The 21,080-nt window shown below is 46.8% G+C and overlaps 1 protein-coding gene across 1 annotated transcript in view; it reads right to left on the bottom strand.

Moving 5' to 3' along the window:
* The window catches only part of VPS53 (VPS53 subunit of GARP complex), an 898,950-nt gene that overhangs the window by 278,969 nt on the left and 598,901 nt on the right, over positions 1-21,080 (bottom strand). Inside the window, exon 16 of the mRNA XM_085649360.1 lies at positions 18,702-18,784. Within this exon, the coding sequence (XP_085505486.1) occupies positions 18,702-18,784 (83 nt within the window). The remainder of the gene's footprint in view (positions 1-18,701; positions 18,785-21,080) is intronic.

The following is a 21,080-nucleotide window of genomic DNA, read 5'->3' as shown; positions in this document are numbered from 1 at the left end:
TGAGGCTCCTGGAAACTCAGGGTCCCAGGCTAAGGCTCTACTGCGGAGCCAGGCCTTGAATGACAATACTCCATCATCTCATCAGATGACTTCCACGGGTGGGGGTGAAGTCGAAGAACTCTTCAACTTCTTGTTCTTCTTTTTGGGAGAATTATCAGCAGACTACTTCGAGTGTGACGAAGATCTATGGCTAAGCAACTGATCCCAGGACCTCCCTCTCAACCAGAATCGAGACCATCATGGTGTCGCATGTCGAGCAGCAAGGAGCTTGAGGTATTGCTCCCTCAAGGCCTTGGGATGCAAGGGATGACAATTGATGCAGATCTTGGCGTCGTGGTTTCGCTCAACAGACCAGAGGCAGATAAGGTGCGGGTCCATCACCTGCCAGTAACAGGTGCTGCAAGATTTAAAACCAGCCTTCCTAGTTGACATCCCTGCCACACCAGGAGGCAAGTCTAAAAAAACTAAAACAAAAGTTTAAAAAGCACAGTCAAAAAGTAACTGATGGGGTAGCTCTCTCCAGATCTGCACTGACTGGTGCAAAAAGAAAACAACTGACGTTAGCACGCTGGGTTGGTGCCTATATAGGCACTGTGCATGTCATTTTTGGCGTGGACATCGTTGGCTAAGCCACGCAGAGCCTAACAATGCCGCCTACTGGCGTACAGAGGTAATTGCTCACAAAAAAAATCCAGATCCCTTCTGATGCATGGGGACAATTCTAAGATGAAGAATTTGTGGCTAGAAGTCTCTATCAGATGTAAGTTTTAGGGAGATAAGTTGATAGACAACATTTGAACTATGGTAGAAATGTTCATTTTATTTTCGTTGTTCCCAACAAACATCTGTGCTGTTTTAATAATATTCTGTTTGTTTATACTACATGTGCTAAGCAACAGGTTAGGAATATTAAAATACATGTTTTTTAGGTAAAGTTTCTTTTTCTTAGTGCAGTTTGGATGTGTCATTGTTCAGAACAAAACTGGCTTTTCAAATTACCATGTTATCCTTGGATTCCTGTTTAGCAACTGTTAGTAACACAAAAGTATTGACACCACTTCAACTATGTATTGGGTGCGGCTCTGCAGGGCTACAACAACCTGTCATTCACATTCAATTGTTGGTGCACTGAACTAATTACATTTGTGTTACCCGCGGGGGTGAAAACAAACATTGTAGAGCTAAGCCAGAGTCTTAGTTTACGCAGCAAGGTAACTTTGTCTAGCTGTAACTGAGTCAAAGGAGGTTCATAGAATTATTGCTGTTATGGTTCTGCTTGTGATAAATTTCCTATAGAAATGAGGATGTCTAAGTACCCTAGATGTATAGGTACACAAATACAATCACTGATAGACAAGCGGGAGTCTAGTAACAAGAGTTACAAGTTTTATTAGTGTTACCTACTACCAGTTTAGACTTCTGTCTGCTAAACAAAAATTCACTGTAAATAATAAAAAGTGAAGCCCACTCAGTGACCTTACAAGAGAAAGGTGATCAACATCCTTTAGTTCAAGATGTAACAATGGAAATGCATACTTTCACATACCTTGAGGTATAACTGAACCAAACAAAAATTGTAATTCTGAAAACTATGACCGAAGATCATCATGGACTACCACCTATGAGCTAGTATTGTATTGTATTGTATTTATTTCTTGTTAAGCGCGGCTGTCACCCAAAGGGTATCCTGGCGCTGAGACCCTATTAAACCATCGGAAGGATGCTAGGATAAAAGGTCAGGATCTGGATATTCTCTCTAAGTCACAAATGGCTATATTTGAACTTTAAATCTTACATACATAAACCCTTATAAATGTATGATTTTTATTTTGTAATGCTAACTCTACAGGCATTGAGTTGGACATGTGAGCCGATTCACAAAGAAAAGTTATAGACCTGTAGATGTAATACTGAGCACAAAGCACGGGTGTACATGTGCACTTCAAAGTCACAATGCTTGAAACACCTCACCGGTCACAGCTTTCTGGGAGTACTACCGGGGATGTAATGCAGTATCTACTATTTTCCAAAAGCGGAGTTACAAGCAGGGTATAACTCTGCATTGAGAAAATGCAACCCAATGTAGGTGCATCAGAGAGGTCCAATTCCAGGGGCCAGTAGGAGATGATCCAGACGTCTGTATTCTTTTATCAGTTTTCTCTGAATTAAGCTTAATCCACTGCTGGCCTACGCAATCCTTGACAACTATGAAGGGAGTGATTGTTTCAAGAACCACTTAGCATAATGAGAAGTAGCTTATCATTAACCTAAGTACATACATGGAAGGAGGGGCAGAGCTTACCTGGCTCCAAGATGGCTGCAATTTAGAGGAGCTCCGTGAGCCTGTCTTAGAATCCGACATGATCCTACGGCGCATTGCCAAGATTTTCGCTAAGAATCCCACCTGCAATCTGGGGACTCGTAAACCAGTGGGTGGCTGGAGTCTGTGACCACCAAAGGCAACGTGAGTAGCGGGAAAGAACTGTCTCGTGGGTGGCGTACGGCGGGGCCTACTTCCCCAGAATATCGCTGGCTCGCTGCTCTCTCCATAACGCTGCAGACTGTACCACACGGTGAGGGCCGATACCGAGACCCTGCGACCTCCCGTGATGTACGCGGGTGGGCTACTTTTGCAGCTGGAGCGGTTTGCTGTGTCACCAGGACCTGAATAGTGCAGCACGCACCTGGTGGGATGTGCTGGGCAGAAGCCTGGGACCTAACCCCACTGAGTGGTGAGCCGCGAAGGTTGGTGCAGACACCCGTATTCGGAGGGCGGCGACAAAGACATTCCACTGCTGCAGTGAGACACTGGTGAGTGCTCTGACTGGAAAATAAACGAACGGTCACCATGTTGATTCCCAATAGTGTGATGCCACATCCAAGACTGTTTTTGCTCATCCCTCACTGGAAAACGAACATTTTTCTCTGGCCTACACTGCTGAAATACTGGGGCAATATTGGGTAGACAGGCGATTGCTCAGACCGGTGCCAGGCCTCGAGAGGACTGCCTATCCATGAGTAGCTTGGAACAATCTGTGTAGATAGATATCCCCAGACATTCCCATAGCTAATTTTGAGAGGATCCCGGTGCCTTCATCTCCAAAGTCCCTCTAAGGAGAGCCTTTACCAGACTTGTTGCTACACTACAGTGTTTCTTGCACAGTTTTGCACTAAAATAGAAAATAGACGAGGGACGTTTATGCTCACAACTGTTGGTACACATTGGCATAAAGTTGAGAACTTCCAATATGGGCATAACCGAAAAGTCGCAGTCCAAGCTACAGTTTGACCTGCGCAGAACTCTCAGACAACAGGAACCAGACAAGAACGCCTCTGTATCGGAGTCCAACGACCCGCCCGTCGACCCGGATTTAAAACAGATCCATGTGGCGATGCAGAGTAGTATGACAAAAAATAAATGGGAAAATTGATGCCCTCTCCTTCCACATGGACAGGATGACCAAAATATTGGAAAAGCACACAGAAAGGCTGGATACGGTAGAGAAGAGAGTCTCCAATGCAGAGGATATGCTAAATGCTGGATCACTCTCACACACCAAAATTGATAAATTGCTTCATACGTTTCATGCCAAGGATAAAAGACTTGGAAGCGCTCTCAGGGTGCAACAATATATGAATTGTGGGAGTGGCAGACTCAACCAATATCCTAACTCTAAGTTGAACAACTCTCGGCCTCACTGCATGACAAAGATATTTTTTCGGACATTTTTGTAGTTGACTGCGCGCATCTCTACCTCGCCCCAAGGCCGGTACCAGGGGCTGCCCCTCGTCCCATTATCTCATCGCTATTGAATTCTAGGGATCGGAATGCCGTGTTCTGCAAGGCTAGAGAACTAAAGACACTACAATATGAAGGAATGGATCTGTCCCTCTACCCCGGATGTTACTCAACAAGTACAGGAGGCGCACTGCCAATTTATACCTGGAAAGAGGAAGCTCCGTGATCTGCATTTGGAATACAATATAATGTACCCTACCAAGCTACAGATCCTGGTTGACGGATAGCCATAGGTCCTCACTGATCCTAGGCAGGCATTGCAGTTTCTTAAAAAGAGGGATGTTTTTGAAGGGGGTCCCCCAGATCGCCCTCCAATTTGGATGAAGATGCGGCGGAAGCATAGGACCAATGATATGGTTGTAGTTGTGCTCCTTCCTTTAGAGAGTGGTTATTGCTTCCTGTAGTTGAGGAAGGCGGCGAGGCCCTATCATTATATTCATTGCAGTGATTACCCCAACTAGATTCTCCGATCCTGCTCTGAACTACGCTTGCTGCATTGTTAAGGACCACAAAGAGCAGTGGTACTTCGATATCAGGTCTAGAAGACTGGTAAGACAGCTCCTAAATTATGCTAATTCGGCCACAACGATTTGATGTTAGTACTCAGCGGGGAAGGGGGTGTTATGTCGTCCCCCCCCAGAGAACTCACCGAGAGACTTTGGTGGGTAACTAGCTCTCCTATGTTATTGAGGGTGGAAATCAGTGGGGGGCATGACAGACATGTTCCTTGAAGAGGCACAGGGTGTGTACTCAGATGTATTTGGCGTGGATGTTACTGGGCTATGGTCAGGTTACAATGCCTGCAACATTCACCCCCACGTGTGAGCAACAGATTGCATTCAGTGTTTTTTTGCTTTTCCTTTTTACGGGGTTGCTTGGGAGGGTGGAGTATCGCCTATGCTGTGTTTGGGTTTGCATAGTGTGGGAGGTTTTTAGTTAGAATTATTGTACATAAATACCTATTGAAAAAAGAATATGTAGGTGGCTGGCAACAGTATATACAATGGAACATACATGGAGCGGTACGGGTGATGTGGTACAAACTGAGATAGAACAAAATGCTCATAGTAGAGTAGTGTTCCTAACATAGAATGTACAAGGTTTAAGTTATCACAGAAATGCTCGTAAAAGTTCGTAAAGTTGTAGCATACTTAAAAAGATACCAGGTAGATGTTGCACTATTGCAAGAAACTTACTTGGCCCCCAGCAGTGGCATCCTCACAAAACGGAAGTTACAGGGCCACTATTGTTCTGCTGGGTTTACTTTGCAAGCCTAAGGTGTCCTCATATGGGTTCACCTGAAATCAAGTATCAACATGTTGGAAGAAAGCTGATCTGTGTTTCACTGTGGAGACATTTTAACATCTGCTTCTGCACTTTAAAGAAGGGTTAGAGATTCCCCTTGCAGGCGGGTGTAGTAAGTGACTGCACCTGCCTGCAGGGGCATGTCTGGGGAAATAAATTGAACTTCCTTCCTCTCTACCACAGGGCTGTCCTCAGGGAGGCCACTGACAGTGCACCACGACTTGTTTGTCTCCTCCCCTACATTATACAGGGTGGGTGCAGAGGCAGAGTGATACTCTCATTTGAATGGGGCTAAACCTCCATGCAAATGAGGGAAGGCTCTCTGAAGAAAGAGCTGACACTACATGTGCACCTGCATCGTCAGTATTACAAAAGTGGCTACACAAACGTCTGCTGGCCCTCCCGTAATACCAAAGTGCCTCAGGGGTGCAAAAAGCAGGCGTACACGCTTGTTGCACCCCTTGGACAATATGTGTAACATGGCTCCTGGACACCCACACTATATATTATTTGTCAACACGTCACATCCAGCAGCATAGGCTTCAATTAATCATGAGCAAGATGGAAATCTCCAGCACATCAACGCCTACTATGGTCAAAATACCACTACTGTTCTGTTCATAATTATATATAACTGGACAAGAGTGTCCTCGTCAGTTGTACCCATATTCCTCAACTTTATCTCCTCAATATCCATATCAAAGTCGTAGTAGTAGGATAGGTTTAACTCATCCTCCAATTTTCATCGCTATCAATAGGAATAGGTACTTCTGGTCCTTCTTCTTGCCCATCTGCAGTGCCTGAGGCCCCATCCTTGTCACCGCCAAAGCGTGAAATCATTTGTTTTGGGGTTTTCTTTTCTTTATTTTTTTACATACCCTTAGGCAGGTTTTCCCCAGCAGCCCTTTTCCTCTGGGCCTTAACCGCCCCATCTGCTCCTTCAATGTGTCGTGGGACAGCAACTGGTTAACCCTTCTTGAAGAGAACCTCCACATTTTTTATTAATTGTCTCATCCAGTGACCCCATTACCTTATCCAGCGCCTTCTTTATAAGTCCTTCCAGTCTATCCGCCATAGTATCCTCTGAAGGTTCGAGGGACATGGCAGAAGGTAAATGTTATTTAAGATTACTGGGCTCAATGTAAGGAAACAGCTGCTCTGGCAGTTAATTTGACTACAATTGCCGAAATTCAAGTAGTCTGCACAGTCAGTTAAAATGGCCACTGTAGTGTCTTTACTAGGGTGTCCCAATCTCATAAAATGGCCCCCGGCACGTTCAGAGCGTGCCTGATCATCTCTTAAGGGTCTTTCCTCTAATTGTGAGGTCCTTTCTCTATTGTTGTGCCCCAGTCTGTTTATCTCATTTTTTTAAAAAATGTTTTTATTTTATTTATTAAACTGTACAATGGTTGTGCATTCCACTGTTGCCTTTATTTACATGGGCCGGCAGCTGATGAGGGGAGAGGAGGATTTCCGGCGTCTTTGTTATGCAGACGGAATCCCTTCAGAGGCTGCGCCCACAAGATGACTCCACCGGACTGCTGCCATGGGAGAGTCAACAGCCTCAGCGGGAGGTGTCCTTCGCAAGCCAGTCTTTGTGTAGAGTCAGCTCACTGGGTTTTGTTTTTTCAAGAAGCTCCAGCTGCTTTGGCAGTGGGGCATGGGGTCAGGCTTTTCAAAGAAAGCTGGCCTGCAGAAACAAATGGTGCGGGCCAGTCTGTAAAAGAAAATACAGGTCCACGGTGAGGGCGCATTTCTCGGCCTTGAGGAGCCGAGGGAAAACGCCCAAAAGTTGTGTCGGGTACGGAGGTAGTAGGACCTCTGATTCGATGCTGTAAGAGAGGAGAAGTTAGATATAACAAGCATTGGCATAGCCAATAGGTCTCGCCTTTGGGGCCTTATAAGTGTTTAGCCAGAGCTATTGACTTTGCCAATGTCTTCAAGCTGTGCTGTAGAAAAGTGTGGCTGCTGTGCAGCATGCTGAAAAGTTACAATAAAAAAAGTGTCAGAAGCATTTTTGTTACCTTATATATGACCAAGAAGGCATTATGTACAACTGAACGACCATATTAAAAAACTTATTTACAATAAAAAATGTCCTCAGTTTTCTTTTGTTCTTGCAATGCTGGCAACTTGTTTCTGCCTATTCCAATGGTTGTTTGTTAAAGCTTTTTTTTGAGGGGGCATAAACAATCGGAGGGTGAAGGTTGGGAACCAGTACCTGTATTATAACAATAGTAGCAGCCAGACGCTAGGGGAGATGCCAGATTCCAAGAGCAGGCTGAGGTGGTGCTGAGTGATGCTGAGGTGGTGGTGGTGGTGGTGGTGGTGGTGACTGGTGCGGAGACGATGCTGAGGTGATGCTGAATGATACTCAGGTCTTGCTGAGTGATGATGTGTTGGTGTACTAGTGCAAAGGCGATGCTGAGTGATACTGATGTGGTGCTGAGTGATGCTGTGGTGGTGCTGAGTGATGCTGTGGTGGTGCTGAGTGATGCCGTTGTGGCGCTGAGTGATGACGTTGTGGCGCTGAGTGATGCCGTTGTGGCGCTGAGTGATGCCGTTGTGGCGCTGAGTGATGCCGTTGTGGCGCTGAGTGATGCTGTGGAGGTGCTGAGTGATGCTGTGGTAGCCCTGAGTGATGCTGTGGTAGTGCCGAGTTATGCTGTGGTTGAAAGGGTTTTTAACACAGCTTGGCTAGCTTACGGTGTTGTGTAGTTCCTATAAACCTATATAGGAAATGCACGTTTAGACAACATACACTGTAGGATTGGTGGCAGACCGATTCTAGACACTCCTACCAAGTATGTTAGCCTGTATACCAGCTAGCTCACAGTGCCACTAGAAACCCCTCTTAACAAGGAGATGATAGTTCTTGGCAACTATCGAACATGACAACCCTGATCCCTCAGGATCGTGAAAACAGTGCGATACTTTTCGCAAAGTCACTCGTGCTCACTTCATCTCAAAGAAATACACTTGGACTTATTAGTTGTTTGCTACTTAGCAGCTTTGCTGATGTGTACTAAAGGGATGTTGCCTACAAAAGCCATGGCAGCACCCATTTTTTGCACATGGAATGGACTTTAGGAGACACTGCTCGTGTGCACTTAGTTTGCATGGTAAAGGCTGCAACGACTTGTTTGTTTTTAGAGAAGGACTTGGTCCTACCAATGTAATACATCAGCATCCTTTTAACATTGAGTGTATGTAGAGCACTTTCCGCTATAGAGTCAGGGTACAGGAAGAAAGCAGGAAGCTCAATGGTTTAGTTAATGTGAAAGGTGAAGCTACTTTTTAACAGGAACTCAAGACTGGTTCCAAGAAGCACTCTGTTCTTGTGAACCTGTATGAAATGGTCTTATATTGTTAAAGCCAGTAGTTCGCTGATGCATGTGAGAGAGGCAATTGCCATTAAGAAGGTCACCTTCCATGACAACAACTTAGGAGCTCAAGCATGACGTGGCTCAAAAAGTGGGTTTGGGGGTGGGAAGATTTTCGCTTTTAAGGCCCTTCCTGAAAGCTTTAATCACAGGGATTTTAAAGTGGGTGTTTTCCTTATTTTACATGTATGCTGAAACTGTGCAAAAGTAGGTCGCACACTGCTCGTCACACCAGCAAGTTGCCCCAAAGGACTGTGGGAAATGTAGTGGCGACGGCGGGTACGCCTATGCCACGATATGTAAATAGAACAGTATGTGTTGCGTTAGCCATCCCTGGACACGTGTTTCGAGGTAGTTGCCTCTCGTCAGCAGGGAGCAGGTCAGTGTAAGGGGGTACCGTGTGGACTGCCAAAATGTAATTAAAAACAGGTTAAGTACCTCTCCTGGCGCGCAGGTGCAGATCCAAGGCTCGTCAGCCCGTTGGCTCAAGGGAGCCGTATTAAACTGTGCAAAAGTAGGTCGCACACTGCTCGTCACACCAGCAAGTTGCCCCAAAGGACTGTGGGAAATGTAGTGGCGACGGCGGGTACGCCTATGCCACGATATGTAAATAGAACAGTATGTGTTGCGTTAGCCATCCCTGGACACGTGTTTCGAGGTAGTTGCCTCTCGTCAGCAGGGAGCAGGTCAGTGTAAGGGGGTGCCGTGTGGACTGCCAAAATGTAATTAAAAACAGGTTAAGTACCTCTCCTGGCGCGCAGGTGCAGATCCAAGGCTCGTCAGCCCGTTGGCTCAAGGGAGCCGTATTAAATTGTGCAAAAGTAGGTCGCACACTGCTCGTCACACCAGCAAGTTGCCCCAAAGGACTGTGGGAAATGTAGTGGCGACGGCGGGTACGCCTATGCCACGATATGTAAATAGAACAGTATGTGTTGCGTTAGCCATCCCTGGACACGTGTTTCGAGGTAGTTGCCTCTCGTAGGAAGGTCAGTGTAAGGGGGTGCCGTGTGGACTGCCAAAATGTAATTAAAAACAGGTTAAGTACCTCTCCTGGCGCGCAGGTGCAGATCCAAGGCTCGTCAGCCCGTTGGCTCAAGGGAGCCGTATTAAATTGTGCAAAAGTAGGTCGCACACTGCTCGTCACACCAGCAAGTTGCCCCAAAGGACTGTGGGAAATGTAGTGGCGACGGCGGGTACGCCTATGCCACGATATGTAAATAGAACAGTATGTGTTGCGTTAGCCATCCCTGGACACGTGTTTCGAGGTAGTTGCCTCTCGTCAGCAGGGAGCAGGTCAGTGTAAGGGGGTGCCGTGTGGACTGCCAAAATGTAATTAAAAACAGGTTAAGTACCTCTCCTGGCGCGCAGGTGCAGATCCAAGGCTCGTCAGCCCGTTGGCTCAAGGGAGCCGTATTAAATTGTGCAAAAGTAGGTCGCACACTGCTCGTCACACCAGCAAGTTGCCCCAAAGGACTGTGGGAAATGTAGTGGCGACGGCGGGTACGCCTATGCCACGATATGTAAATAGAACAGTATGTGTTGCGTTAGCCATCCCTGGACACGTGTTTCGAGGTAGTTGCCTCTCGTCAGCAGGGAGCAGGTCAGTGTAAGGGGGTGCCGTGTGGACTGCCAAAATGTAATTAAAAACAGGTTAAGTACCTCTCCTGGCGCGCAGGTGCAGATCCAAGGCTCGTCAGCCCGTTGGCTCAAGGGAGCCGTATTAAATTGTGCAAAAGTAGGTCGCACACTGCTCGTCACACCAGCAAGTTGCCCCAAAGGACTGTGGGAAATGTAGTGGCGACGGCGAGTACGCCTATGCCACGATATGTAAATAGAACAGTATGTGTTGCGTTAGCCATCCCTGGACACGTGTTTCGAGGTAGTTGCCTCTCGTCAGCAGGGAGCAGGTCAGTGTAAGGGGGTGCCGTGTGGACTGCCAAAATGTAATTATAAACAGGTTAAGTACCTCTCCTGGCGCGCAGGTGCAGATCCAAGGCTCGTCAGCCCGTTGGCTCAAGGGAGCCGTATTAAATTGTGCAAAAGTAGGTCGCACACTGCTCGTCACACCAGCAAGTTGCCCCAAAGGACTGTGGGAAATGTAGTGGCGACGGCGGGTACGCCTATGCCACGATATGTAAATAGAACAGTATGTGTTGCGTTAGCCATCCCTGGACACGTGTTTCGAGGTAGTTGCCTCTCGTCAGCAGGGAGCAGGTCAGTGTAAGGGGGTGCCGTGTGGACTGCCAAAATGTAATTAAAAACAGGTTAAGTACCTCTCCTGGCGCGCAGGTGCAGATCCAAGGCTCGTCAGCCCGTTGGCTCAAGGGAGCCGTATTAAATTGTGCAAAAGTAGGTCGCACACTGCTCGTCACACCAGCAAGTTGCCCCAAAGGACTGTGGGAAATGTAGTGGCGACGGCGGGTACTTGGGGCAACTTGCTGGTGTGACGAGCAGAGTGCGACCAACTTTTGATTCATTTATTACGGCTCCCTTGAGCCAACGGGCTGACGAGCCTTGGACCTGCACCTGCGCGCCATGAGAGGTACTCTACCTGTTTTAATTACATTTTGGCAGTCCACGCGGCACCCCTTTACACTGACCTGCTCCCTGCTGACGAGAGGCAACTACCTCGAAACACGTGTCCAGGGATGGCTAATGCGACACATACTTTTCTACATACACCGTGGCATAGGCGTACTCGCCGTCGCCACTACATTGACCACAGTTCCTTGGGGCAACTTGCTGGTGTGACGAGCAGAGTGCGACCAACTTTTGATTCATTTATTACGGCTCCCTTGAGCCAACGGGCTGACGAGCCTTGGACCTGCACCTGCGCGCCATGAGAGGTACTCTACCTGTTTTAATTACATTTTGGCAGTCCACGCGGCACCCCTTTACACTGACCTGCTCCCTGCTGACGAGAGGCAACTACCTCGAAACACGTGTCCAGGGATGGCTAATGCGACACATACTTTTCTACATACACCGTGGCATAGGCGTACTCGCCGTCGCCACTACATTGACCACAGTTCCTTGGGGCAACTTGCTGGTGTGACGAGCAGAGTGCGACCAACTTTTGATTCATTTATTACGGCTCCCTTGAGCCAACGGGCTGACGAGCCTTGGACCTGCACCTGCGCGCCATGAGAGGTACTCTACCTGTTTTAATTACATTTTGGCAGTCCACGCGGCACCCCTTTACACTGACCTGCTCCCTGCTGACGAGAGGCAACTACCTCGAAACACGTGTCCAGGGATGGCTAATGCAACACATACTTTTCTACATACACCGTGGCATAGGCGTACTCGCCGTCGCCACTACATTGACCACAGTTCCTTGGGGCAACTTGCTGGTGTGACGAGCAGAGTGCGACCAACTTTTGATTCATTTATTACGGCTCCCTTGAGCCAACGGGCTGACGAGCCTTGGACCTGCACCTGCGCGCCATGAGAGGTACTCTACCTGTTTTAATTACATTTTGGCAGTCCACGCGGCACCCCTTTACACTGACCTGCTCCCTGCTGACGAGAGGCAACTACCTCGAAACACGTGTCCAGGGATGGCTAATGCGACACATACTTTTCTACATACACCGTGGCATAGGCGTACTCGCCGTCGCCACTACATTGACCACAGTTCCTTGGGGCAACTTGCTGGTGTGACGAGCAGAGTGCGACCAACTTTTGATTCATTTATTACGGCTCCCTTGAGCCAACGGGCTGACGAGCCTTGGACCTGCACCTGCGCGCCATGAGAGGTACTCTACCTGTTTTAATTACATTTTGGCAGTCCACGCGGCACCCCTTTACACTGACCTGCTCCCTGCTGACGAGAGGCAACTACCTCGAAACACGTGTCCAGGGATGGCTAATGCGACACATACTTTTCTACATACACCGTGGCATAGGCGTACTCGCCGTCGCCACTACATTGACCACAGTTCCATGGGGCAACTTGCTGGTGTGACGAGCAGAGTGCGACCAACTTTTGATTCATTTATTACGGCTCCCTTGAGCCAACGGGCTGACGAGCCTTGGACCTGCACCTGCGCGCCATGAGAGGTACTCTACCTGTTTTAATTACATTTTGGCAGTCCACGCGGCACCCCTTTACACTGACCTGCTCCCTGCTGACGAGAGGCAACTACCTCGAAACACGTGTCCAGGGATGGCTAATGCGACACATACTTTTCTACATACACCGTGGCATAGGCGTACTCGCCGTCGCCACTACATTGACCACAGTTCCTTGGGGCAACTTGCTGGTGTGACGAGCAGAGTGCGACCAACTTTTGATTCATGTATGCTGAAACTACAGGCAGACAGTTGAAAGTGCAGGCTAATCCAGATTTCTGAAGGAGAAGTAGGTAGCAAATGATATCCTGAATCGAGACATTGAGGGGGCTCTGTGTTAATTGGTGCACTATTGGACACACTTTTCCTACTTTGCAGCATAACAGGCAAGCCTAATGGACCTTTGTGCCTCATGGAGAATGAGCATGCACTCCTCTGGGTGCTTGATGCACCCGAATTCTAGGTCATCAGGTGCCAAATGGCTAGGATGAGCTGTTTGGGGGAATGATGTCTGAGCTGGCCTGGTTGCTGACTGAGAAGATCTTGCCTCACAGGCAGTTTCTCATGTGTGTTCTGACGGACATACATCTCCAAGAGCATGGAGTACGAATGTTATCTAGCTCAGGTTGGTGCCACTAGGATGAGGGTCACAGATAGCTGTGTCATTTTCTTGAGGACATACGGAATGAGTGAGACAAGAAGAAAAGCCTTAGCAAATATACCAGACCAGCTCATCCAAAGTGTATTGTTGATGGATAGCGGGTTTGGGTACCTGGGGGTGGATCTTTGGCATTTTTTTGCTTCTGTGAGTGAGGCATCTGTTGTAATGTTCACCTGTGGAAAAGGGCTGAGTAAAGGCCTGCCGAGCAACAGATTGGTGCTGTTCCAACATAGGAAGGTATGCTGGGTTTTGGCCCTTAGAGATGAGATCCTCCCAATCGTCCTCCACTTGTGACCATTGCTTCACAAGGCACATGTGAAGTGGACGTATATGGAGCCTGTCAAGTGGCACTATGGCAATGCATGATGCCATCATTCCAACTATCCTCATTACCATACTTATAGTAAGAGGACGTCCTGTTTAACAAATAGGCTGCAACTTTTTGAAAAGCTGTCACCCGCTTTTGGTTGGAGTTTGCTTTCCCTGTAACAGTGTTGGGGATCAGCCCTAGCAAGGTTTGGATATGTAGGGCTGTTTGAGTGTGCTCTTCTCTTGCCAATTGTCTAGATAGAAAAAGACATGAATGGCTTGCCAGCGCAGATGCTTGGCCACCACCACCAGAACCTTTCTGAAGTTCCTGGGGCCGTGATGACTCCAAAGGGCAGCTCCTGGAACTGGTTGTTGTTTCCACTCACCACAAAGCAGAGGTACCAGTAGTGAACAGTAGGGATAGGGAATCGGAAGTAGACTTCTAACAGGTCCAAAGATGTCATGAGGAGGCCCTGGCAGAGCAGTAAGATGACTTCCTGTAGGGAAGTCGTATGGAAAGGTTACAAAAAAATACGCTATTTGAGAGGACTTAGGTCTAATATGGGTCGGAGGGAGCCATCCTTTTTGAAGATCAGGATGTCATGGGAGTACGCTCTTTTGAAGTGCTGGTGTGGGAGAACCAGCTCGATGACACCTTTGGCAAGGAAACACTGCATGTCTTTCTTCAGCAGCCAAAGGTGTTTGCAGCTGATGTTGCAGTGCTGTGGGATATGTGATGGCACAGTGTGAAATTCAAGGCAGTACCCACCCCAGATAATGATTGAGAGTACTCTATGGTCTAAGGTAATTTCTTCCCACTAGAGAAGGAAGAACCACAGTCTTCCCCCAAAAGGTGATGTGCTATTGCAAATGCCAGAGGAAAGAGGAGTTACTATTTGTGGCTGAGGCACCCCTGTGGGAGCAACGTCAGCCTCTGCCATGCCCTGCAGCCCATGTAGCCACTCCATGTGAACGTTTTGGCCTTCTAGATTTCCTGAAAGGACTGTTGCTGATACTGTTAGGATTGCCTATGGCCTGAGGCTGCAGCTTTTGCCCCACCTCTGGTTTGGTTCCTACAAAAGTTGGATCTAGCGTTAGGAGACAGGAGGGAACCCATGGACTTCGCAATATCTGTGTCCATTTTGAGTTTTAGAGCAACCATTCAATCTGGTGGTCAAAGAGATGCTCATCATGAAATGGAGTGTTAACGAGGTTTGCAGAAAAAAATGCTTGTACTGCAGGATGCTGGTACTAACACCTCAGGATGCATCATCCGCAGAGGGCAAGGTTATTAGCAAAGCTAATAACCTTGCCCTCTGCCACATATTTCTGTCCCATCTTTCTGTGGGCCTCCGGGAGGAGCATCATAAGCTCCCCTATCCTTTCCCAATGATGGTCATCATAGCTAGAGAGGAAGCCTAAGGAGTGGGCAATACACCAGTGGGTGCAGGTCCCACTGTCACACACTTGGCAGCAGCGTTGATGCGCTTGCTCTCCTTTTCCGATGGAGACGTGTTCTTCACGCAGAAGCTACTTTGTTGCAGTATGCAGTACAAGAGAATCAGGTGGCACCTGACTCCGGATGTAGACTGGATCATAGAGGGATAGCTTGAATTATTTTTTTTACCCTAGGGGAGACAACTTTTACTTTTACTGGCTCCTTAAACTTGTACACATCTGTCCTTACACTACCTTACCATGTTGGGGGTATGCTATCATCCTTTCTTTTTTGGACAGTGTTTCCACCACAGAATCGTCTTTGTCTTGCACCACATGCATTTTTACATTGTGGTGCTGGGCGGTTCTTGGCATAACTGCTTAATGGTTGGTAGTCTCTTCAGGTTGAGAGGCTTAGGGTGGTTATGGATCTACATCTGGACCATCCCTAGGTACAAATGGCTCATCATATATGCCCTGAGAGTAGTATGGACTGTTGGCATACGACTGAGAATGCCCAGATTCCCTTGAGGGTGTTGAACCTGTGGAGCATAATGGGGTTTGAGGTGGTGGTGATGGTGTTTGGGGAAAGTACCTCAGGACGGGTGGGAGTGGTGGTGGACTCATGCCCACTCTCTATTCCTGCTGGTGGTAGAAAGAGTGAAGTGGGGGGCTTGAAGGGCACCTCCTCAAAATCTTGGTCATGCTTTTTTGGAATGCCGAAGGGTGTAGGCTCTGTAGACTTCGTGAGACTCTTCCCCCACTGCAGGATGAATTATATTTTATCAGGGGCAGGTCCTCTGTAATGACGGAGGAGCATTGCATCACTTGTCAAAGTCAGAAAGCGAAAAATAAAATTATAATAAAACAATATTATCACTTTATTTTTCGCTTACTTACTGTCCCGATATCAGAGTAGAGAATGGCCGGACCATGGCAGGAGGAGGAGAGATGGGCACTGTAAAGTGCCATGTCGGTATGACTGGCTGTCCAAACAGACATACGCACTTGCGTTTCTCCAACCCAGCTGGGTTGCACAACCGGGTTGGAGAAAACGCACAGACTCCCAGGCACTGTCCGAGGGGCAAACCAGGCCGCTAAGACTAATCCTGGGGCTGCTCTCATGCTAGGCATAGCATGAGAGCAGTGCTGGGATTGGGTAATTGCCGGGAGAAGAGCTGGAGAAGAGTACTGAGGCGGGCGTCATCGATAGGTACGTTTTTATTATTATTTACTATTCTAGTTATCCCCTGTCCCCCCCCCCCCCCCTTTAGCTATGAGGCAACCGCCACTGTATTTTATTCTGCCTGTCGCTGAGGACCATAGGCAGCTGTGGTGTCTAACCTCGGCATCAAGGGTACTTCGGGTACCAGCCAGTCCTGGACTTTGCTATCATCGTCAACCTTGGCTCTGAAGGTGGCCACTCAGTGGCTAAGTGTTTAGGAGGCAGACAGATGTTGTGGTTCAACACCTTCAGGCAGCAACTTGCTCGGCGTAGAAGAGGGTGCTCCAGACTGGGATGTGCCAGCTGTTGGCGCCAGACCCCCATGTTGGAGGCTTAACTGGAGGCCCAACTCCTGCAGGACTGGTGCTCTGTTCAGTCAAGGGGGACTTTTTGGAGGAAGGTTGTGTCTGACCCTTTTGTTCCTGCAACACCACTGAGGCCCTGGGGGTTATCTTCATTTGAGGTCCTGAGGGATTATGGTGCGGTTGCTCTATTGCGTCTTCTTTGAAGCTGGAAGCCTCTAATGTTGTTAGCTCAGGCTCCTTCCCGCTTGGAAGGTTGGATCTTGTGCGATGCATGGACCTGGAATGTTGATGTGCCCAGTGCCTCTCCCTGCTGTACTGGATTGTCTTTTTGCACCACAAATCACAACAGGGGGTCGTATGAAGTCTTCTTGTGCCTGCGAGACAGGCAACAATTACATATGCCATGACAGTGCGTTTTAGACAATATTGAAAAAGTGTGTGTTCCATGTTCTTTTCCTGTAGTCAGATGTCGATGGTCATTGTCGATAGAGGGTCCCAAGTTGCAGTGTGTTGAGGCTCTTTGGTCACAATGCGTCGAGAGAGCTTAAGCATCATGAAGAAGCTCTCTTGGTGGGCACGGTGTTGTTCTTAAAGTCTTAAGTCTAGCTCAGAAGAATTCATCAAGGGATGTGTTAGTCCCAGAGCAAGCACTCAAACATCCAAACCCAATGACAGAATAAATCATTCTGAGGTGGAGCCATTGTAGGGGTGCACTGTGTACCACGGGAGGAGTCACAACAAGTCTTGTGACTCTAGGCTTTTCTTGAGGAAGAACAAGTCTCAAGGATCCGGACCCAACACTAGGTGGTGGGAGTATTCAGAGCTTGTGCCTCTCCAGCCACAAACAATTTAAAGGTAGAACTAATTTAATTAATTGAACATTATTTCCTATAGGCTGAAATTTTAAGCCCTCACCTTTATTGTTTCCGATGGGAATGTGTTGCAGTACCAGTAGTTGGTGATGTATGGTGCCTGACGAATTCCAATGCCCAGTTGAAATTCATTTAAGCCTGTTTTGACACCATTAGGGCTGTTGTAAGTTTGTGTATTTTGTTTTTTGCAATGGTCCTAATTTTTTGTAGGCGTATTCTTTTTATTAGCATGTACATCCCAAACTACTCTTTAATTCTCCCTTAACTTCACACATTTTTGAGTAATTATTCTCCATTTTCATACCACTTCCCCTTGTCCCTACTGTATTTAGCAGGCAGTGGTGTTGGGGTGTCTCTAGCAAAGAGAAGATAAAAGACAGAGGCGGAGATCTCAACTCGTAGGCTTCTGAATGGAATTTCATTGTAAGCAGTACTACTTGCGTACTAGATATGTCCCCTTTTCAAGCAACGTCTGTACCAAAAAGAGGTGATGGAAGATTTGGTAAGGCTGTATTCAAATAGCACATAAGAGCAATACAGGCACTCATCTTCACTCATAAATCCATCAAGCAACAGGCATTCTCCACTATATTGACCTAAACCTTGATGGATTCCTCTCTAGTACAGTCACCAGAATTTGATCAGGTACACACAGTTTGTGTAAAGCGAGAAATGAGATAGGAATGCTTCATCTCTGTAATGCTACCAAGTTGGGCGAGAACTGTAATAAAAAAAATTGTTGTTCCCTCTCCAGCAGCAAGTGAGTGAAGAACCTTCTATACCTCAGCACCTCAAGCAAATGCCTTTTCTATGCTTCCAGGATAAAGAGAATGTGTAGGTGTTTAATCAAGCCCATAGAAGTGTTGTTCAGCATGGTTATAAAAGCTTCTTATTTTGGCAGATAAGGTAAATGAGTTGAATGAACTGAAACTGAATGTACCCACTGGTACCTTAATATGTAGGTAAGCATACATCGTCCCTAGACCCAACCTTAAGAAAGGTCAAGCTTGCACGGACTTAACTTTTATACACAGCTTTATACCACACCTCTGACATTACTAAGTGGTGTAGGTAACACGGTTCCCAAATTAATGGTATTCAGTTTACTGGCCTCTGTAGAATGGAAAGCTAAGTTGGCCTTGCCAGATGTGAATTTATGACCTCTACCTAATAGCAGATTTCAGCGTTCAGTATTCAATTCGTTGAGCAATCATGGCTCTCGTTCAGAGAAACTGAGCCCCAGATGTATCTAATGTGATCATTTTCCTGACCCAGGAGGAAGCACAGAGGAGCCTTCCCTGATGATACTAGGAGCAGGCCGTCAAGCTTACGTGCTAAAGGTGTCCATTTCTCCAGTCAGATTGATTCTTTCCACCAGTGTAACGTCCACTTTCTCCTTGAGTTTCTCTTCAAGCTACCAAGATCAAGAGAGAGAACAAATAATTGGCTCATCAGTTTGAGGATGCAAACAAAAGGTAATCAAATGAGCTCTGAAGCCTCGGTGGGTGGGAAGGGAATGGCTTGGGGGGGAAAGAAAATTAGGTTTTAATCATTGGATGTTATCAGGTTTGGAAAATCAATAAAATGCTTTACAAAAATGAGCTCTGAAGTCCTATCTTGTTTCATAGCTCATTACAAACAAATATATCACTCAATATCAGTTGCAACAACAGATAGCAGTTCGACAAGATAGAACCTTCCACTTAAGTGTGTAAGCTATACATTAAACTGCTAAAGAAGTGTATTTGGCAAAGCACTGAACACACATCTTTCGTGCAGATGCTATGCTACACAGAAGAAGCTGTGTCTGTCAATGAACACCTTGGTCGCTGAGTGATGGCCAAACACGGCATATTCTGACAGTGGTTTACTAGTGCACCAATGTTACCAATGGTAATGAAATAAGGACCTTAACAGACAAAGCATGATAACTACATAACTGCAGATCATCAGTCTCTCCTAGCTTGTACTGTAAAACTATGATGAAAACTTCTAGGACCACGTGCAGATTGTTGATTCACCAGACCTAAAACCAACTCTCTGCCCCTTTATTGGAAGAGCACACTTTTGTCTGTGACCAAATAACCATGAGTCCCACTTAGAACTTAGGTGTGCTGTTGGTGCATACTGCGAGAGATTGTCTATCAGACATGCTCATGTCAGAGATCACATACTGAGGTACACTTCTGAGTATACCATACAAGAATGTTTACTCTCCCAGTTGTGTAATTCAGAGAAAGCTCCGCTGATATGATACACTTGCATAAACTGAAGGTCTAAGTTGACCACGGTCATACAATTACATTCTGTGTTACTGAGGAAATCCCTAAAGTGGTGTCATGCAAAGTGATAGGCCCCCCCTGATGAATGGTATGAGGGACCCCAGAGTCTACCAGATCGCACAGATATTCATTGGTCCCATGAAGGGCATGTCTGCCCCCTACCCCTTCACCCAGCGGTGCAGGGGCTTCAATGGCCTGAGTTACGCCCCTGATTCACTACAATGCTGGTATAATCTCTGGTGAGTGATGTCGAAGAAGCTCCTGTTTTTTCATACATTAGTTTGGCTCTAAGTTTTAACAGAAGTTATTTGCTCAAGTATCTGTGACGTAGAGTCTAGTATATAAAATCCACTTTTCTGCACAGTACGGTTGCCTTCCCTTTGCTCTATTAGATACTGCTTGTATTTTCACTCTGCGCCTTGAGAAACCACAAATTGGTTTTTCAAGTTCAATTGTTTTCTTAAAGGTATGTAGTTTCATTGTATTTAGTTTCTCAGACGCCAGTGCACAACCAAACTGTTCTTTGTATGGGCGAGCTGCTGAAGAGCGGATTCCCTTTGTTTGGCAGATGTGCAGCCAGGGGACCAAGTCCTGATGCTCAAATATTGCACCAGAGTCTGCTGGACCTGGGAGAGTCATTGGAGTGCAGTTTGGTTACCCAAATCGGACACTAGCCTTTACCCAAGGGTACCACTAGTTTAACTGTTACCGGATACAGTAGTCAAGTTGCAACCACACTTCTGCTAAACTAAAGAGGACTTTAAACCCTGTGGCCAAAGTTACCCCACTTGGATGGTAGACTGAGGCATAGCCCTTGGAGGCCCCCCGCCGACCATACAACACCCTCTACATCTTAAAGCATCTTCTATCCCTTGCATCAGGACTACTCCGTTATATTTTAAGGAGGTTTGTCCATAGAGTCTGGACCAGGACTTGAGACTGCTTTGATGACAAGGTAACCGTCCTACAATTCCTTACTGCCCCATTGACCTCCTCCCTACTGGAGCTGGTCACTCAAAGCGGGCCGGAAAAGCCAAACACAACTTTATAAAAGTTTTACAAAGTTGCCAAACTTTCTCCTTACCAATGTTTGCTGGAATTTTATATGCAAAGCAGTGATTTACAATTTACTTAAAAAAGTATATATCTGGAACCCTCTGGTGGATTTTGTTCATTGTAATGTCTAGAGATTCATAAAAATATCAATTTTTTTATAAATTAGTTTTGGATTTCTTTTGTGTTGTATGACTTTCTTATTTCGTTGTTTTGGTACTTCTAAATGCTTTACATTTGTTCTGTTGTTTAAACCTTGCTGCTCAAAGCCACAACTACCCAGGGTTGAGCTTAAGGTTCTACAGAATAGCCCGACTGGACACAAGTCGGTATTGTGAATATATTACATGGTGAGGTCTCACAACTCCACCATAT

Source organism: Triturus cristatus, chromosome 3_2, assembly GCF_964204655.1.
Source record: "Triturus cristatus chromosome 3_2, aTriCri1.1, whole genome shotgun sequence".
In the NCBI taxonomy this organism is placed as follows: domain Eukaryota; kingdom Metazoa; phylum Chordata; class Amphibia; order Caudata; family Salamandridae; genus Triturus; species Triturus cristatus.
The sequence above is the reverse complement of the archived record's forward strand: the minus strand, read 5'-3'. Positions and strand labels throughout refer to the sequence as shown.